The sequence below is a fragment of the Lissotriton vulgaris genome, chromosome 8 (assembly GCF_964263255.1).
Source record: "Lissotriton vulgaris chromosome 8, aLisVul1.2, whole genome shotgun sequence".
In the NCBI taxonomy this organism is placed as follows: Eukaryota; Metazoa; Chordata; class Amphibia; order Caudata; family Salamandridae; genus Lissotriton; species Lissotriton vulgaris.
Window position 1 is genome coordinate 4,102,212 of NC_141696.1, and position 18,268 is coordinate 4,120,479.

General features: G+C 48.7%; 1 protein-coding gene across 1 annotated transcript in view; it reads left to right on the top strand.

Moving 5' to 3' along the window:
- The window catches only part of LOC147693204 (lysozyme g-like), a 47,142-nt gene that overhangs the window by 584 nt on the left and 28,290 nt on the right, over positions 1–18,268 (top strand). The window contains exons 2-5 of the mRNA XM_086933198.1: positions 8,710–8,781; positions 9,531–9,602; positions 9,868–9,939; positions 17,108–17,304. Of these exons, the coding sequence (XP_086789324.1) occupies positions 8,710–8,781; positions 9,531–9,602; positions 9,868–9,939; positions 17,108–17,304 (413 nt within the window). The remainder of the gene's footprint in view (positions 1–8,709; positions 8,782–9,530; positions 9,603–9,867; positions 9,940–17,107; positions 17,305–18,268) is intronic.

Here is an 18,268-nt window from a genome sequence, read left to right on the forward strand (position 1 = left end):
GGAAAACCCTTTCCTTTCCCCCAATCCCTCTTTGTTTAAAAGGCGGCCCCTTCCCAACCCCAAACCAGAAGAAACTCACCTCCTCTCTGTACGACACGCTGGAAGCAAATGACTTCCAGCGCGCTGATGTCATTGATGACATGGGAGGGGGGTGGGGGAGGCAGGGGAAGGGCTTTCCCTGCTTTCCCCGGTGGGGGCACGTAGATGGGCGGCCCACGGGGGGCACCAGTGCTTCCCCGTGGGTGGGTGCTAGGATGGCTGGGAGCCATCTGACGCCCACGCCCACCGTGACGTCGGATGGCTCCCAGCCGTCCGACGCACGGAAGGGTTTAAATGCTCACATTATCAGGATGATAGCCACATAATTCCACCACACACCGCATACACCCACTCTATTATATAACACATAAATATTTACATTTACAATGCCAATAGCTCAAACTCTCGGTTTCTAACTCATTACTCCACTGCAAACAAAACCAAGCATTTGCAATGCAATAGGTCTCGCATTTGTGAGAGTTTAAGCCAGAGGTCTTCAAACTTTTTGATGCCGAGACCCCCTTGTAAAACCTTTTTAGGCGTAAGGACCCCCTTAAGACAAAAGATTCTAGAAACTGGTACTCCTCATCATCAACAACTATCGACAACCATAAATGCGCCTGTTAGACCTCATCACATCCATCCATCCATCATTCATCCACCCACACTTTCACACATCCATCCACCCTTTCATCCTTCCATCCATACGTCCATCCTTTACCTATCCACCCATCTATTCATCCACCCACCTTTTCACACATCCATCCATCCATCATTCATCCATGCAACCTTTTACCCATCCATCCATACATCCATCCTTCATCCATCCACCCTTTCATCCTTCCATCCATACATCCACCATTTCACCTATCCATCCTTCATCCATCCACCCTTTCATTATTCCATCCATACATCCATCCACCCTTTCATCCATACATCCATCCTTCATCCACCCACCCTTTCATCCATCCATCCACCCATCATTCATCCCCCACCTTTTCACACATCCATCCATGCATCCATCATTCATCCATGCAACCTTTTATCCACCCATACATCCATCCTTCATCCATCTACCTTTTTGTCCTTCCATCCATACATACATCCTTCATCCATCCACCCTTTCATCCATCCATCCTTCATCCATCCACCTACCCTTTCATCTATCCATCCATCCATCCACCCATCATTCATCCCCCACCTTTTCACACATCCATCCATACATACATCCTTCATCCATCCACCCTTTCATCCATCCATTCACCCACCTTTTCACACATCCATCCATCCTTCATCCATCCATCCACCCTTTCATCTTTACATCCATCCACTCATCATTCATCCACCCACCCTTTCATCCATCCATCCACCCACCTTTTCACACATCCATCCATCCTTCATCCATCCATCCACCCTTTCATCTTTACATCCATCCACTCATCATTCATCCACCCACCTTTTCACACATCCATCCATTCATCCTTCATCCATCCATCTACCCTTTCATCTTTACATCCATCCACTCATCATTCACCCACTCACCTTTTCACACATCCATCTATTCATCCTTACATCCACCCATCCATCCTTCATCCTTCCTTCCATCCATCCATCCATCCACCCACCCTTCATCCTTCCATCCACCCATACATCCATCCTTCATCCATCTACCGTTTTGTCCTTCCATCCATACATACATCCTTCATCCATCCACCCTTTCATCCATCCATCCTTCATCCATCCACCTACCCTTTCATCCATCCATCCACCCCCATCCACCCATCATTCATCCCCCACCTTTTCACACATCCATCCATACATACATCCTTCATCCATCCACCCTTTCATCCATCCATCCACCCACCTTTTCACACATCCATCCATCCTTCATCCATCCATCCACCCTTTCACCTTTACATCCATCCACTCATCATTCATCCACCCACCCTTTCATCCATCCATCCACCCACCTTTTCACACATCCATCCTTCATCCATCCATCCACCCTTTCATCTTTACATCCATCCACTCATCATTCACCCACCCACCCTTTCATCCATCCATCCACCCACCTTTTCACACATCCATCCATCCTTCATCCATCCATCCACCCTTTCATCTTTACATCCATCCACTCATCATTCATCCACCCACCTTTTCACACATCCATCCATCCATCCTTCATCCATCCATCCACCCTTTCATCTTTACATCCATCCACTCATCATTCATCCACCCACCTTTTCACACATCCATCCATTCATCCTTCATCCATCCATCTACCCTTTCATCTTTACATCCATCCACTCATCATTCACCCACTCACCTTTTCACACATCCATCTATTCATCCTTACATCCACCCATCCATCCTTCATCCTTCCTTCCATCCATCCATCCATCCACCCACCCTTCATCCTTCCATCCACCCATACATCCATCCTTCATCCATCTACCGTTTTGTCCTTCCATCCATACATACATCCTTCATCCATCCACCCTTTCATCCATCCATCCTTCATCCATCCACCTACCCTTTCATCCATCCATCCACCCCCATCCACCCATCATTCATCCCCCACCTTTTCACACATCCATCCATACATACATCCTTCATCCATCCACCCTTTCATCCATCCATCCACCCACCTTTTCACACATCCATCCATCCTTCATCCATCCATCCACCCTTTCACCTTTACATCCATCCACTCATCATTCATCCACCCACCCTTTCATCCATCCATCCACCCACCTTTTCACACATCCATCCTTCATCCATCCATCCACCCTTTCATCTTTACATCCATCCACTCATCATTCACCCACCCACCCTTTCATCCATCCATCCACCCACCTTTTCACACATCCATCCATCCTTCATCCATCCATCCACCCTTTCATCTTTACATCCATCCACTCATCATTCATCCACCCACCTTTTCACACATCCATCCATTCATCCTTCATCCATCCATCTACCCTTTCATCTTTACATCCATCCACTCATCATTCATCCACCCACCTTTTCACACATCCATCTATTCATCCTTACATCCACCCATCCATCCTTCATCCTTCCTTCCATCCATCCATCCATCCACCCACCCTTCATCCTTCCATCCACACATACATTCATCCTTCATCCACCCACCTTTTCTGTGCCTCTCTCATGGGGGTGGGGTCAGTATCTCTCTGTGTCTTCTTCCTTCGTCCTCTCTCATGGGAGGGCATCTCTGTGCTTCCCTGCTTGGGGGGGGGGGGGGGGGTGGGGGGGGGGCAGACAGGCTGTATAAACACCTCACGGTGAAGAACAGTTTCAGGCACATTTCTCCTGCACAGGCGCCAGGTATGTGGGACTTGAACCAATGACTGTAATGTCCTTCTGCTGTTTGCTATGTGTGTTTGTAAAGCGCTCTGATACCTACGGGTTAAGCTAGCGCTATATAAAACGTTAAAAATAAAAATAAACCCCACAGCTAAGTCCATTGATTGAACTCAAAGGGCTACAGCCTCCTCCCCCAGACACCCCCCCCCACCCCCTCCCCAGCACGTGTAAGTGAGCCCGGCTGAAACAGCTTCGGGACACACAGAAAGGCACACCCGAGTACTTCACAGGTCTTCAGAAGACCTTTACTTGTTAATGAGGCGTGAATTAGGCCTCCACCGTGATCACCCGGCCTCAATCAGCCTGACGCCAGGAACTGCTGCACGCTCCAACAGAATCTGCGACCCCCTTCCCAGGACTCCACGACCCCCCTGGGGGTCGCGCCCCACAGATTGAAGACCTCTGGTTTAAGCTATTGACATTGTAAATGACAATGCCTTTTATTTATCTGTTTTGCTAATTAACACATAAATAAAAAGCATTGCCATTTACAATGCTAATAGCTCAAACTCTTGTAAATACGAGACCTATTTCCTTGCAAAGAAGCGGCCGCATTGTCCCGAGCTGCCTGGAAAGTGAAAGCGCGCATGGTGCACTGAATGTTAAAGGAAAGCCTGTTCTGCCTGCAGTAGGAGAAACTCATTTGAAAACCAGCATTAGATTGTGCTGTGTAGCGTGAGGCCATAGCGTGCACCAGGATCAGTGCGTGAAAACCAGCCATGTGGGAAAACAGCATTAGATTGTACTGTGCAGCGTGAGGCAATAGCGTGCACCAGGATTAGTGCGTGAAAACCAGCCATATGGGAAAACAGCATTAGAGTGTGCTGTGCAGCGTGAGGCAATAGCGTGCACCAGGATTAGTGCGGGAAAAGCAGCCATGTGGGAAACCAGCATTAGAGTGTGCTGTGCAGCGTGAGGCAATAGCGTGCACCAGGATTAGTGCGTGAAAAGCAGCCATGTGGGAAAACAGCATTAGAGTGTGCTGTGTAGCGTGAGACACAAGTGTGCACAAGGACCTGTGCATTAAAAACAGCATGAAGGAAAACTAGCATTAGAGTGTGCTGTGCGCGTGAGACATGAGCGTGCACCAGGGACCGTGTATAAAAACTATCATTAGTGTGTGCTTTGCAGAGTGAGGCATGAGCGTGCACCAGGATCCGTGCGTGAAAACCAGCATTAGAGTGTGCTGTGCGCGTGAGACATGAGCGTGCACCAGGGACCGTGTATAAAAACTATCATTAGTGTGTGCTTTGCAGCGTGAGGCAGGAGTGTGCACCAGGATCCGTATGCGAAAACCAGCAGTGCGAAAAACTAACATTAGAGTTTGCTGTGCAACGTATTGTATTGTATTGTATTGTAATTAAACTTATAATGCGCGCAGCTACCCACATGGGGTCTCCCGGCGCCAGCTAGAGGTAGAGGTGATAAGGGTCAGGCAGTCTTCACTGAGGGAAAAGTAAGGTTTTAAGTTTTTTACGGAATTTCGTCAGGGAAGGTTCGAGTTTCAATGGAGCTGGAAGGGAGTTCCACAGTTTGGGGGCAAGACAGGAGAAAGAGCGTCCGCCCATTCTTGTCAGTTTAAAACGTGGAATCAGGAAATTCCCTTGGGACGAGGATCTGAGAGGGCGGGAAGGAGAGTAAAGTTGGACGAGAGACTGGAGGTAAGCTGGGGCTGACCCCTGCTTGATCTTGTGCAAAAAGCAAAGGGCCTTGAATTTGATTCTGCTTCGATGCGGAGCCAGTGTAGATCCTTAAGATGGGGGAGATGGGGGATCTCCAAGGGACTTTACAGAGTAGACGAGGGTCCGCGTTCTGAACAAGCTGGAGTTTCCTCTGAGACTCCACAGTGACTCCAAGGTAAAGCACGTTACCGTAGTCCAGGCGTGAGATGACTTGAGCCTGGACTACCGTGCGCCTTGTGGAGTCCGGGAGCATCCAGAGGATTTTGCGAAGCCACCCTAGGATGGTAAAACAGGTGGCTGCCACTCTGACTACTTGGTGCCGCATAGATAGTGAATCATCCAGGACAAAGCCAAGGTTCCGTACCTGCGTGACCGGCAGGGGTAGTGGGCCCATTTCTGCCGGCCAGTGTTGAGGGCCCCAGAGGTGTTTATGTTTGCCTAGGATGACCACCTCCGTCTTGTCTCAGTTTAATTTCAGAAGATTAGTCTGCATCCACTCCGCCACTTGGCTAAGCCCTAGCTTGAGAGTAGACGAAGCACACGTCTTAGCCGGGGAGAGGGAAAAGATGATTTGAGTGTCGTCTGCGTATGAGTAAAGGGAAAGACCCGCGTCTTCCACGATGCTTGCCAGGGGCCTCACATAGATGTTAAAGAGCATAGGGCTCAGTGAGGACCCCTGGGGCACCCCATGCGCAGACGAACGGACAGAGGAGGCTGAGCGTGCACAAGGATCCGTGAGCGAAAACCAGCAGTGTGAAATACTAGCATTAGAGTTGGCTGTGAAATGTGAAGCATGAGTGTGCACCAGGATCCGTGCACGAAAACCAGCAGTATGGGAAACTAGATTTAGAGTTTGTTGTGCAGCTTTCACCAGACCCGTGCATTAAAACCATCCCTATGGTAAACCATCATTAGTGTGTGCTGTGCAACATGAGACACAAGCGTGCACCAGGATCCGTGGGCTACAGCTAGCCATGTGGGAAACCAGCATTAGAATGTGCTGTGAAGGGTGAGACACGAGCATGCACCAGGATCCATGTATGAAAGCCAGCATCAAAATGTGTGCAGTGCCACGTGAGACACGAGCGTGCACCAGGATAAATGCATGAAAAATACCCCTGTGGAAAACCAGCAATAGAGTGTGCTGTGCAGCATGAGACATGAGCTTGCACCAGAATCTGTGCATGAAAACCAAACATGTGGAAAAGTAGCACTAGAGTGTGCTGTGCAGCATGCAACACAAGCCTGCACCAGGATTTGTGTAGGAAATCCTGTCCTGCTATGAGGAAAACCAGCACTAGAGTGTGCTGTGCAGCAAGTGACATGAGCATGAACCAGAATTCCTGTACGAAAACCTGCCACGTAGGAAGCCAGCACCAGAATGTGTGCCCTGAGCCACCAGCATGCACCAGGATGTGAACAAACAAAGGCAGAAGGGGAACTAGTCCCAGAATGTGTGCTGTGAGCCACCAGCATGCACCAAGATCCGTGTACGAACAAAGGCAGTAAGAGAACTAGTCCCAGAATGTGTGCTGTGAGCCACCAGCATGCACCAGGATGTGAACAAACAAAGGCAGTAAGGGAACTAGTCCCAGAATGTGTGCCGTGAGCCACCAGCATGCACCAAGATCCGTGTACGAACAAAGGCAGTAAGAGAACTAGTCCCAGAATGTGTGCTGTGCAGCCTGAGATACGAGCGTACACCAGTGTCTGCGTACGAAAACCAGCAAAACGAACATTAGAATGTGCGCCACCAGTGTGTACCAGGAGCCATGTATGACAAGCATTTGCAATGCGATGGGTGTCGCATTTACGAGAGTTTCAGCTATTGGCATTGTAAATGACAGTGCCTTTTATTTATATGTTTTACTAATTAACACATAAATAAAAGGAATCATCATTTACAATACCAACAGCTCAAACTCTTGTAAATGCGAGACCTATTTAAAGAAGCGGCCGCCATTATCCCAGGCTGCTCGGAAAGTGAAAGCACACATGATGCACTGAAGGTTGCAGGAAAGCATGCCGTGCCTGCAGTAGGAGAAACTCATTAAAGAAAATAGAGCTTACAGGCTAAAAAAGACGTACCGTGTAACAACTGAAGTAAAAGGTCCAGGCCTCATGGAAGGTTACAAATAAAGACAAGGCGGTACTAAGGAGGGATTAACAAGCCTATTAACGAATCAGAAGCCAGCATTAACGAAAGACAATGACACAAGCCAATCGCAAATATAGGAGGAGAGTGGGCGGAGATTCTACTCCATACTCCAATACATCTTGCCACAGAGTAGCGCATGCGCTGCCCAGGCTCGTCCTAAAAATAAGTAAAAAAACATTGTCATTTACAACGCCAATAGCTCTAACTTTCACACAAGTATGAGACCGATTGTGTTGCAAATGCTTGTTTAATTAGCATGGACACAAAAATATAGGGCAGACTGGTAAAATGCCAAGTATGTTGTATGAGACTAACCAAACATGCAGTTATTCAACTTACTGTGCAAGTTCCATGTTTGTCATTAACACCTTGTAACATATTCACTATATACAAATCAAATCAATTTATTTCCCCATTTTAATGCTTTGCTTTTTTCATTGTCTTTTTTTTTCCCTTCACCCTTTAATGTTTCTCACGTTTTGATACTAGTTTTCCCCTTATTTGAACCCCTGCTGTTTCTATTCTCTTCCCCTCATGTTTATTTTGTTATGATTCCATATGTTTGAGCAATAGTTTCCTTGCTTTCACACTGTTTATTTATGTAATTGCTATTTTTATTGCGATCCCTTCTCTGTATTTTTTTTGCGCTTTCTGTCTGTCCTTTTTCCTGCAAAAGTATCAGGTGATTTATCGCCGGAGCTGAGTTAGGTATCCTGTTGAATCGTGTGTCCCTGCACTCAGCCCCAGAGATCAGCTGCTTCTGTCTGAACCTGCCCGGGCTGAGTTTCGTTTCCGAAAAGTGCCGAAGAGCAGGGGATACACGATCCCAAGGGGTTACCAGATGGAATGCAGGCCACAGCATGACCGCTTCCGGGGTGGGAGGGGCTGAAACGTTACTTCAGTCACAGGGAAACCGAAAGCGAAGCATACCACTCATATAAAGCGGACCTAGAGACAACAAGACCACCGACGCGCGTTCTGCCCACCGAGGAACGACGCAAACAGAAGAAGGCACCATGGCTGAGATCACGTCGTGTTTTTTCGGATAACTTAGCATGAAGACTTAACAGCCTTTGAGGCTTGACTTTATATTACGACGTTCCACTTAGGCGTGTTTCCTATCTGTTATGGATCAGATCGGTGTGTTTTGTACCTGTTGTGTATCCCATTTTACAGCAGCTTTCGGGGCGTTCAAGATAGACTTGTTTTTATTTTTTGTGTTATGGTGAGGGATGCCCAGACTGCTAAAGTTGTATAGTGTTATGTTTAGCAGGAACTTCAAGCCTTTTGGCACTGAAAGGAGCATGTGACGTGTTCTTCTGCGCCACCCTTTCACACCTGTCAATCATGATCACAACACAAGTCAGAATTAAGATGTCATGTTTCCCTGTCTGTGCTGTTTCTCAGATGAAATACTCTTTTAATTCATGGTGTGACCCTTAGGTGAAATTATGAGAGTGGAGACCTCTGGAGTTTCCAAGCAGACTGCGCAGCAGGACAGACTGACTGAGAGAGGTAAGCTCAACACCCTTGCGCATACATGCAGAGTTTTTTGGGCCCTCGGAATGCAATTTCTCATTTAATAGTTAACCCTGGGTGAACTCCACTCCGCTTACAGAGTTTGCGGAATTTTCCACGTTACGCGGAGCTCGCGGACTTCCCAAAAACTCCGCTAAGCATCGAAGGCATGTTTCCTATCTGTTATGATCAGATCTGTGTCTTTTTTACCTGTTTTGTATCCCATTTTAAATCAGCTTTCTGGGCCTTCAAGATAGATTTGTTTCTTTAGTGTGTTATGGTGGGGGATGCCCAGTCTGCTACAGTGGTATAGTGTTATGTTTAGCAGGAACTTGTGGTATATGTCTTCTATTTCTGTTGTAGTTCTTTACCTTTTCTTTAGTTCTGTAGTTCTGTTACCTCATTTAGATTCCTAAGTATGTAATTGAGAATCCTTTTATTGTGAGTCTAGATTCTACTTCAGTGAAGCTGTTGGAGCTGATCTGGAGAGATGCCTAGGCTCTAGCACCAGTGGGTTTTAATACTACTTGTAAAATTAATAATTTAAACCTAATTACTGCCTCCTACCGCTCTTTACAGAACTTCAAGCCTTTTGGCACTGAAAGGAGCATGTGACGTGTTCTTCTGCGCCACCCTTTCACACCGTCAATCATGATCACAACACAAGTCAGAATTAAGATGTCATGTTTCCATGTCTGTGCTGTTTCTCAATGAAATACTCTTTTAATTAATGGTGTGACCCTTAGGTGACGTCATGAAAGTGGAGACCTCTGGAGCTTCCAAGCAGACTGCGCAGCAGGGCCGACTGACTGAGAGAGGTAAGCTCAACACCCTTGCGCACACATGCAGAGTTTTTTGGGCCCTCGAAATGCGATTTCTCTTTTATCAGTTAACCCTGGGCGGTGAACTCCGCTCGCAGAGTTTGTGGAATTTACCGCATTCCGTGTTACATGGAGCTCGCCGAGTTCCCAAAAACTCTGTTTCGCAACTGAGGCATGTTTCCTATCTGTTAAGATCAGATCTATGTGTTTTGTAGCTGTTGTGTATCCCATTTTACAGCAGCTTTCATGGTGTGACCCTTAGGTGACATTATGAGAGTGGAGACCTCTGGAGCTTCCGAGCAGACTGCGCGGCAGGAAAGACTGACTGAGAGAGGTAAGCTCAACACCCTTGCGCACACATTCAGCGTTTGTTTGGCCTCGGAATGCAATTTCTCATTTAATAGTTAACCCTGGGCGGTGAACTCCGCTTCGCTCGCGGAATTTGCAGAGATTTACGCATTCCGTGTTACGTGCAGCTTGCAGAGTTCCCAAAAACTCTGCACCGCGTTGCGGAGTGGAGTCTTTTTCCTCACTCGCATTCGTCAACTTCAAATTGGCGACCGCAATCAAAGAAAATCAACCTCCCGGCGAGATTTTTCCTCGTTTACAATTGTCAAAATTAAGTTGCCGAGTGCGAGTGTGGAAAATAAGTATCCCGGCGAGATTTCTTAATGCGGGCAGGTCAGGTTTCTCATTGCGAGAGGTCGCATATGCCCGTGACCGCTCGTATTGAGAAACTGCACGTTCGCGTTCAGAAAGCTTCCGCTCGAGTAAAAATCTACTCGAGCAGCAGAAAGGAAAGCAGCGCTCGCTTGCGCTGTGTATGGTGCTGTTCACGAAGATTGCACAGGGCGGACAAGCATCCAGCACTGTGCAATCACAGCGAATGGCATTTTTCTATCAAACTCTGCACTTGCGGAGCTTCGCGTAGCACAGCGGAGTATTTTTTCCCACTTTGCGGAGTTGCGCTATCCACCCAGGGTTATTAATAGTAACTTCCCACTAACTGACTGGAAATGGTCTTTAGAAACAGACACCCCCAGAATGGATTTCCCCACAATCATATTCAAAATATAGCCAAATATTTAAAAATAGTGAACCCTGCCCATATCTGCCTATTTGTCATAATTTTGGTCCACCAATTTCTGGCAAAATGCTGTCCCATTTCTTACATATTAACTCTTCTCCAGAAAATCAGTGCAGCCTTAATTGCAGCCATTCCCAAAGTTTTTTCTCCTTTGTATTAATGTCTGAGGTGCATAATCAGTTTTGTATTAGAAATATTCTTATCAGGGTGGGAGCGCACCAGACACGCCCCAACGTAATTACCTCTTGCATGATGGTTCATGAAGTTCATTATTTCTCGCTCCATTCAATTCAAAGTGTTCATAGCCAGTGCTGCATTATTAGTTTCAATTCGTATCCCTAGACACGTGTTTCATGATTCCTCAATCGTCAGTAGGGAAAAAAGCAAAGTTCAAAGTTCATGCTGTGAGTGGAACTGGTCCTGGGAGATAAGGCAGCATGCCCTGCAACCTATGAACTTTGCTTTTTTTCACTACTGACGATTGAGGAATCATGAAACACGTGTCTAGGGATACAAATTGAAATTAATAATACAGCACTGGCTATGAACACTTTGAATTAAAATGAGCGAGAAATAATGAACTAGTCAAGTCAAGTCAAGTCAAAACATTTATATAGCGCACTACATACCCAGAGGGTTTCAAGGCGCTAAGGAAGGGGGGAGGATTATTTGTCAAATATCCACGTTTTAAGCTGCTTTCTGAACGCTAGGTGATTCTGGGTGAGGCGAAGGTAAGCGGGGAGGGAGTTCCATGTTTTGGCAGCTAGGTATGAGAAGGATCTGCCCCCCATGGTGGACTTGTTGATGCGAGGTACAGTGGCGAGGGCTTGGCTGGAAGAGCGAAGTTGGCGGGAGGGGGTGTAGAAGGACAGTCGAGAGTTGAGGCAATCTGGTCCGATGTCGTAGAGTGATTTTGTTGGGGCGTGTCTGGTGCGCTCCCACCTCCCTGAAAGTATTGTATTAGAAATATCCCGTTGATCCCATTATAGCAGACGATAAGGCTTGTGTACTGCCCGAACTTGGTCCCATCACAGTGTAACTAGTCAACTCCATGAATGCCGGCATCCTAAAAGTTGTGGAGTCTCTTGTGTTTCCTTGGTAACTGTAGAACCCCCGTAATGTCCACTGGGTAAGCGTATCAGGCCCAGGCAGCCTTGTGACAATCAAGAGCTGTTGGTAGGCTTCTACTTCCTTAGCTGTAAAAGGATTAAAATAAGCACTTCCAGTTTTAGAGCTTTGTTACGTGTTTGGTGGTCCTCCATGAGCACCAGCACCGCTGTGCTGGCAGGAAGGCCGCCAAGCCTGTGGTGCGACTACCTGCCTGGATTCTGAGTTGAATCTAGGGCGGACGGTGCTGCAGTGGTCTCACGGTGGTGGCTGTGTTAGGCCTATAGAAGAGCCTTAACAGCAGACCGCAACAGTGACAGTGCCTGCAGCACGTTCCTGCGCAGCGAGGAATGCCCCATGTCGTGCATGAACCAGGGGTCAAATCTAGGCTGGCACAACATGTGTCCTCCCGGAAGCACCCCCAGGCCCAGAAGCGACCGGGTTGCATCTCGGCCGCCCTTTTCATGGTGGGTTCACCTCCATGAAATGGGTGGTGGAAATACAACTCGGAATATGCTCGACGGTGCTGCAGTGGCACCACCAGCATATTCCTGCACCTTTCCGGTGCGCCACCACCACGCAATCCTGGATCCCGGCAGACACGGCGGTCCAACCGTCACACTTGAAATACGGCAAGTGGACTCCCAGTGGTGACGGTGGTCAGACCGCCACCATGAGTATAGCGGTCCTAGGACCACAGTACTCATCAAAAGGCCCTTAATATTGATTGTGTATCCTAGTGCCTGGGATGGGTGTGCTGGTGGTGTGCATTGGCTGTGCTCTTGGCCACACGTGTGTTCATGTGTTGCTTCTTACACACTGCAAGCCAGCCTGCTCGGAATGGTCTGACAGTGACAAGTGAACCTTCCTGCTCCATTGAAGAGGACGTGCATCCAAATTCAGATGCACAACACTTGCCAAGAAAGGCTCCTGCAGACAAGGGATACTATAGAGCGGACCTCCCCCTGCAAACGCTCTAAACGCCAACATGATAGCATGAATTTAATGCGTTTAGTTACTGGCAGCCAATGTACCTGCTTGAGATGGGGGTGGGAGGAACTCTCCCGATATGACGTGCTGCTGCGTGTTGAATAATCCGAAGTCTTTGAATTAGAAAGGAAAGATTTAAACTCAAGACTATGGCGTAATTCAGGCAGCGGGTAAGCAGTGTGTGAAGCAACATGTTCGTGAGTCCTCAGGTATAAGGTGCAGCAACTTCTGTATTTCAGTTTGGAGAAACATACTGACTAAATCTACTACATTTGCGCAGGGAAGGAAAGGTCTGCGTCAAAGATAACACCAAGAATTTCTGGCAGGAGCAGTAGGAACCCGTGGGTGGAGGAGAAGGACCACAAGAACGAAGAATAGAACTGCTGTTTAATTGGAGTTCAATCGGAGAAAGTTCCCTTCAATCCATCCAGCCACTCCCTTAAGTCTCTCCTTTTGTTGAGAGCAACCTTGGAATGCTCCTGAAATAACCATAGGAGCTGGGTGTCACCGGCACACCGTAGAATGCAATCAGGCCAGCCAAAGAAAGCATATACAGATGGAACAGAGTCAGACTCAGGCCAGCCAAAGAAATCATATACAGATGGAACAGAGTCGGGCTCAGGCCAGCCAAAAAAACCATATACAGATGGAACAGAGTGAGACTCAAGCCAGCCAAAGAAACCATATACAGATGGAACAGAGTCGGACTCAGGCCAGCCAAAGAAACCATATACAGATGGAACAGAGTCAGACTCAGGCCAGCCAAAGAAACCATATACAGATGGAACAGAGTCGGGCTCAGACCAGCCAAAGAAACCATATACAGATAAACAGAGTCGGACTCAGGCCAGCCAAAGAAACCATATACAGATGGAACAGAGTCGGGCTCAGACCAGCCAAAGAAACCATATACAGATGGAACAGAGTCGAACTCAGGCCAGCCAAAGAAACCATATACAGATGTAACAGAGTCGGACTCAGGCCAGCCAAAGAAACCATATACAGATGGAACAGAGTCAGACTCAGGCCAGCCAAAGAAACCATATACAGATGGAACAGAGTCGGACTCAGGCCAGCCAAAGAAACCATATACAGATGGAACAGAGTCAGACTCAGGCCAGCCAAAGAAACCATATACAGATGAACAGAGTCGGACTCAGGCCAGCCAAAGAAACCATATACAGATGAACAGAGTCGGACTCAGGCCAGTCAAAGAAACCATATACAGATGGAACAGAGTCAGACTCAGGCCAGCCAAAGAAACCATATACAGATGGAACAGAGTCAGACTCAGGCCAGCCAAAGAAACCATATACATATGGAACAGAGTCAGACTCAGGCCAGACAAAGAAACCATATACAGATGGAACAGAGTTGGACTCAGGCCAGCCAAAGAAACCATATACAGATGGAACAGAGTCGGACTCAGGCCTGCCAAAGAAACCATATACAGATGGAACAGAGTCGACTCAGGCCAGCCAAAGAAACCATATACAGATGGAACAGAGTCGGACTCAGGCCAGCCAAAGAAACCATATACAGATGGAACAGAGTCAGACTCAGGCCAGCCAAAGAAACCATATACAGATGGAACAGAGTCAGACTCAGGACAGCCAAGGAAACCATATACAGATGGAACAGAGTCGGACTCAGGCCAGCCACAGAAACCATATACAGATGGAACAGAGTCAGACTCAGGCCAGCCAAAGAAACCATATACAGATGGAACAGAGTCGGACTCAGGCCAGCCAAAGAAACCATATACAGATGGAACAGAGTCAGACTCAGGACAGCCAAGGAAACCATATACAGATGGAACAGAGTCAGACTCAGGCCAGCCAAAGAAACCATATACAGATGAACCAGAGTCGGGCTCAAACTGAGCCTTCTGGGACACCATAAAACCTGCACCCCATAAAATGCAATCGGGCCTGCCAAAGAAACCATATACAGATGGAACAGAGTCGGACTCAAAGCTGAGCCTTCTGGGACTCCATATAACCTGCACCCCATAGAATGCAATCAGGCCTGCCAAAGAAACCATATACAGATGGAACAGAGTCAGACTCAGGCCAGCCAAAGAAACCATATACAGATGAACAGAGTCGGACTCAGGCCAGCCAAAGAAACCATATACAGATGGAACAGAGTCGGACTCAGGCCAGCCAAGAAACCATATACAGATGGAACAGAGTCGGACTCAGGCCAGCCAAACAAACCATATACAGATGGAACAGAGTCAGACTCAGGCCAGCCAAAGAAACCTTATACAGATGGAACAGAGTCGGACTCAGGCCAGCCGTAGAAACCATACACAGATGGAACAGAGTCAGACTCAGGCCAGCCAAAGAAGCCATACACAGATGGAACAGAATCGGACTCAGGCCAGCCGAAGAAACCATATACAGATGGAACAGAGTCGGACTCAGGCCAGCCAAAGAAACTATATACAGATGGAACAGAGTCGGACTCAGGCCAGCCAAAGAAACCATATACAGATGGAACAGAGTCGGACTCAGGCCAGCCGTAGAAACCATACACAGATGGAACAGAGTCAGACTCAGGCCAGCCAAAGAAACCATATACAGATGGAACAGAGTCAGACTCAGGCCAGCCAAAGAAACCATATACAGATGGAACAGAGTCGGACTCAGGCCAGCCGTAGAAACCATACACAGATGGAACAGAGTCAGACTCAGGCCAGCCAAAGAAACCATATACAGATGGAACAGAGTCGGACTCAGGCCAGCCAAAGAAACCATATACAGATGGAACAGAGTCGGACTCAGGACAGGTCAGTGGCCTGCAGTCCATGGCCTCTCAGTGGCCTGCGGTCCATGGCCTCTCAGTGGCCTGCGGTCCATGGCCTCTCAGTGGCCCGCGGTCCATGGCCTCTCAGTGGCCCGCGGTCCATGGCCTCTCAGTGGCCTGCCGTCCATGGCCTCTCAGTGGCCCGCGGTCCATGGCCTCTCAGTGGCCTGCCGTCCATGGCCTCTCAGTGGCCCGCGGTCCATGGCCTCTCAGTGGCCTGCAGTCCATGGCCTCTCAGTGGCCCACAGTCCATGGCCTCTCAGTGGCCCGCGGTCCATGGCCTCTCAGTGGCCTGCTGTCCATGGCCTCTCAGTGGCCTGCAGTCCATGGCCTCTCAGTGGCCTGCAGTCCATGGCCTCTCAGTGGCCTGCAGTCCATGGCCTCTCAGTGGCCCGCAGTCCATGGCCTCTCAGTGGCCTGCAGTCCATGGCCTCTCAGTGGCCCGCAGTCCATGGCCTCTCAGTGGCCTGCGGTCCATGGCCTCTCAGTGGCCCGCAGTCCATGGCCTCTCAGTGGCCTGCAGTCCATGGCCTCTCAGTGGCCCACAGTCCATGGCCTCTCAGTGGCCTGCAGTCCATGGCCTCTCAGTGGCCTGCAGTCCATGGCCTCTCAGTGGCCTGCAGTCCATGGCCTCTCAGTGGCCCCCGGTCCATGGCCTCTCAGTGGCCTGCAGTCCATGGCCTCTCAGTGGCCTGCGGTCCATGGCCTCAGTGGCCCGCAGTCCATGGCCTCTCAGTGGCCTGCAGTCCATGGCCTCTCAGTGGCCTGCGGTCCATGGCCTCTCAGTGGCCCGCGGTACATGGCCTCTCAGTGGCCCGGGGTCCATGGCCTCTAAGTGGCCTGCAGTCCATGGCCTCTCAGTGGCCCGCAGTCCATGGCCTCTCAGTGGCCTGCAGTCCATGGCCTCTCAGTGGCCTGCAGTCCATGGCCTCTCAGTGGCCTGCAATCCATGGCCTCTCAGTGGCCCTCAGTCCATGGCCTCTCAGTGGCCTGCAGTCCATGGCCTCTCAGTGGCCTGATGTCCATGGCTTCTCAGTGGCCTGCAGTCCATGGCCTCTCAGTGGCCTGCCGTCCATGGCCTCTCAGTGGCCTGAAGTCCATGGCCTCTCAGTGGCCTGCAGTCCATGGCCTCTCAGTGGCCTGCAGTCCATGGCCTCTCAGTGGCCTGCAGTCCATGGCCTCTCAGTGGCCTGCAGTCCATGGCCTGTCAGTGGCCTGCAGTCCATGGCCTGTCAGTGGCCTGCGGTCCATGGCCTCTCAGTGGCCTGCGGTCCATGGCCTCTCAGTGGCCTGCAGTCCATGGCATGAAGTCATGGATTCTGCCCAAGTTATGGTTTCTGTTCAAACTGGAGACAGGTTGTGTAGCACAGGGTAATGTTCAGGGCCTGTGAACCATTTTAGGACATAGGAGGAATAACAGGTCAGCTGGATCTAAAACTAACCTAATGAGCTTTTTTCATGCATGATTGTGGGTGATCAAGGACAAAATGTTGATTTTTGATTCCAGGAGTTGCAGCATCTCGTAAGATGGCTCAGAGTGACTCCTCCAATATGCAAAAATACAAGGGCCTTATCGACAGCGTAGCACGGGAGAAGAATGTCCAAGCGTGCATTATTGCTGGAATTATCTCGCGGGAGTCCTGTGCTGGAGCTGACCTGATCCAAGGGTGGGATGACGATGGCAATTGCTTTGGACTCATGCAGGTTTGTATGATTAAAATCCTTTTATCTTGATCTACTGTCCTATGTGAGATTGTGTTATTGCCTGCACTGGTTATCATCCGGGGCTCAAGGCTAGATGCACATGTTCTGTCCTAACTCAAATCCTTCCAATCACGATGCACAAATCCAGAATATCACTAAAAATGTTGTTGTCAAAATGCTGGAAGGCTGCAGTGAAATTACGGAAGCTGAAAGGCAGTACCAGTTATTCAAAATGTCCATATTGGGTATTGAATGCCACATTCCATTAATCCTTTTCACGTAGTTGTATGTTCCTCTAAGATCCAACTTATACAATACTTTGACCGATTTGACTTGATCCAGGGATGGCAGATATCGATTTCTTATGATAATCACATTCATTCTCGATAGTTTATGCATGGCTTGTATTCCCCATTTGCCTTCGACACAAAAAGGATTGGGGCCCCTGCTGGAAAGGTGGTCTGTTGAATAAAGCTTTTAGCAAAGTTTTACTGAAGATATTGTTGTACAATGCCGGCCTCTTTCACCTTCCAGTGGATAGATCTTCCTGTGTGGAATAGGCTCTCCAGGTAATAGATTGATTTGTCTGTCATACTCTCAATGAGGTGGACGAGTGTCGACTCTTTTCTTTATAAACACATCTAAATTCATGATCATTTGGAGGAACAACCTCGACATCCTTCTGTACTTTTGGGGGGGCTTCAGAAGAATTTGGCTGTACCTCAGAGCATGGAAAGGCTGATGCTGACAAGGTTTATGTGGAAAACTGGGCTGGTACCATTTCTTACGTGTCACATACTATTTCCGTGCAGGGATTTGATTTCTTTTTAGTTTTTCAGGCTGATGGCCTGACTTAGGGGCCGATTAGGATGGCGGACGGATCGCCTTCGCCATGCAGGCGGTGGCGATCCGTCCGCCATCCATGCCTGTCCGCTCTCAATTTCCCCCCGCCATATTACAATGG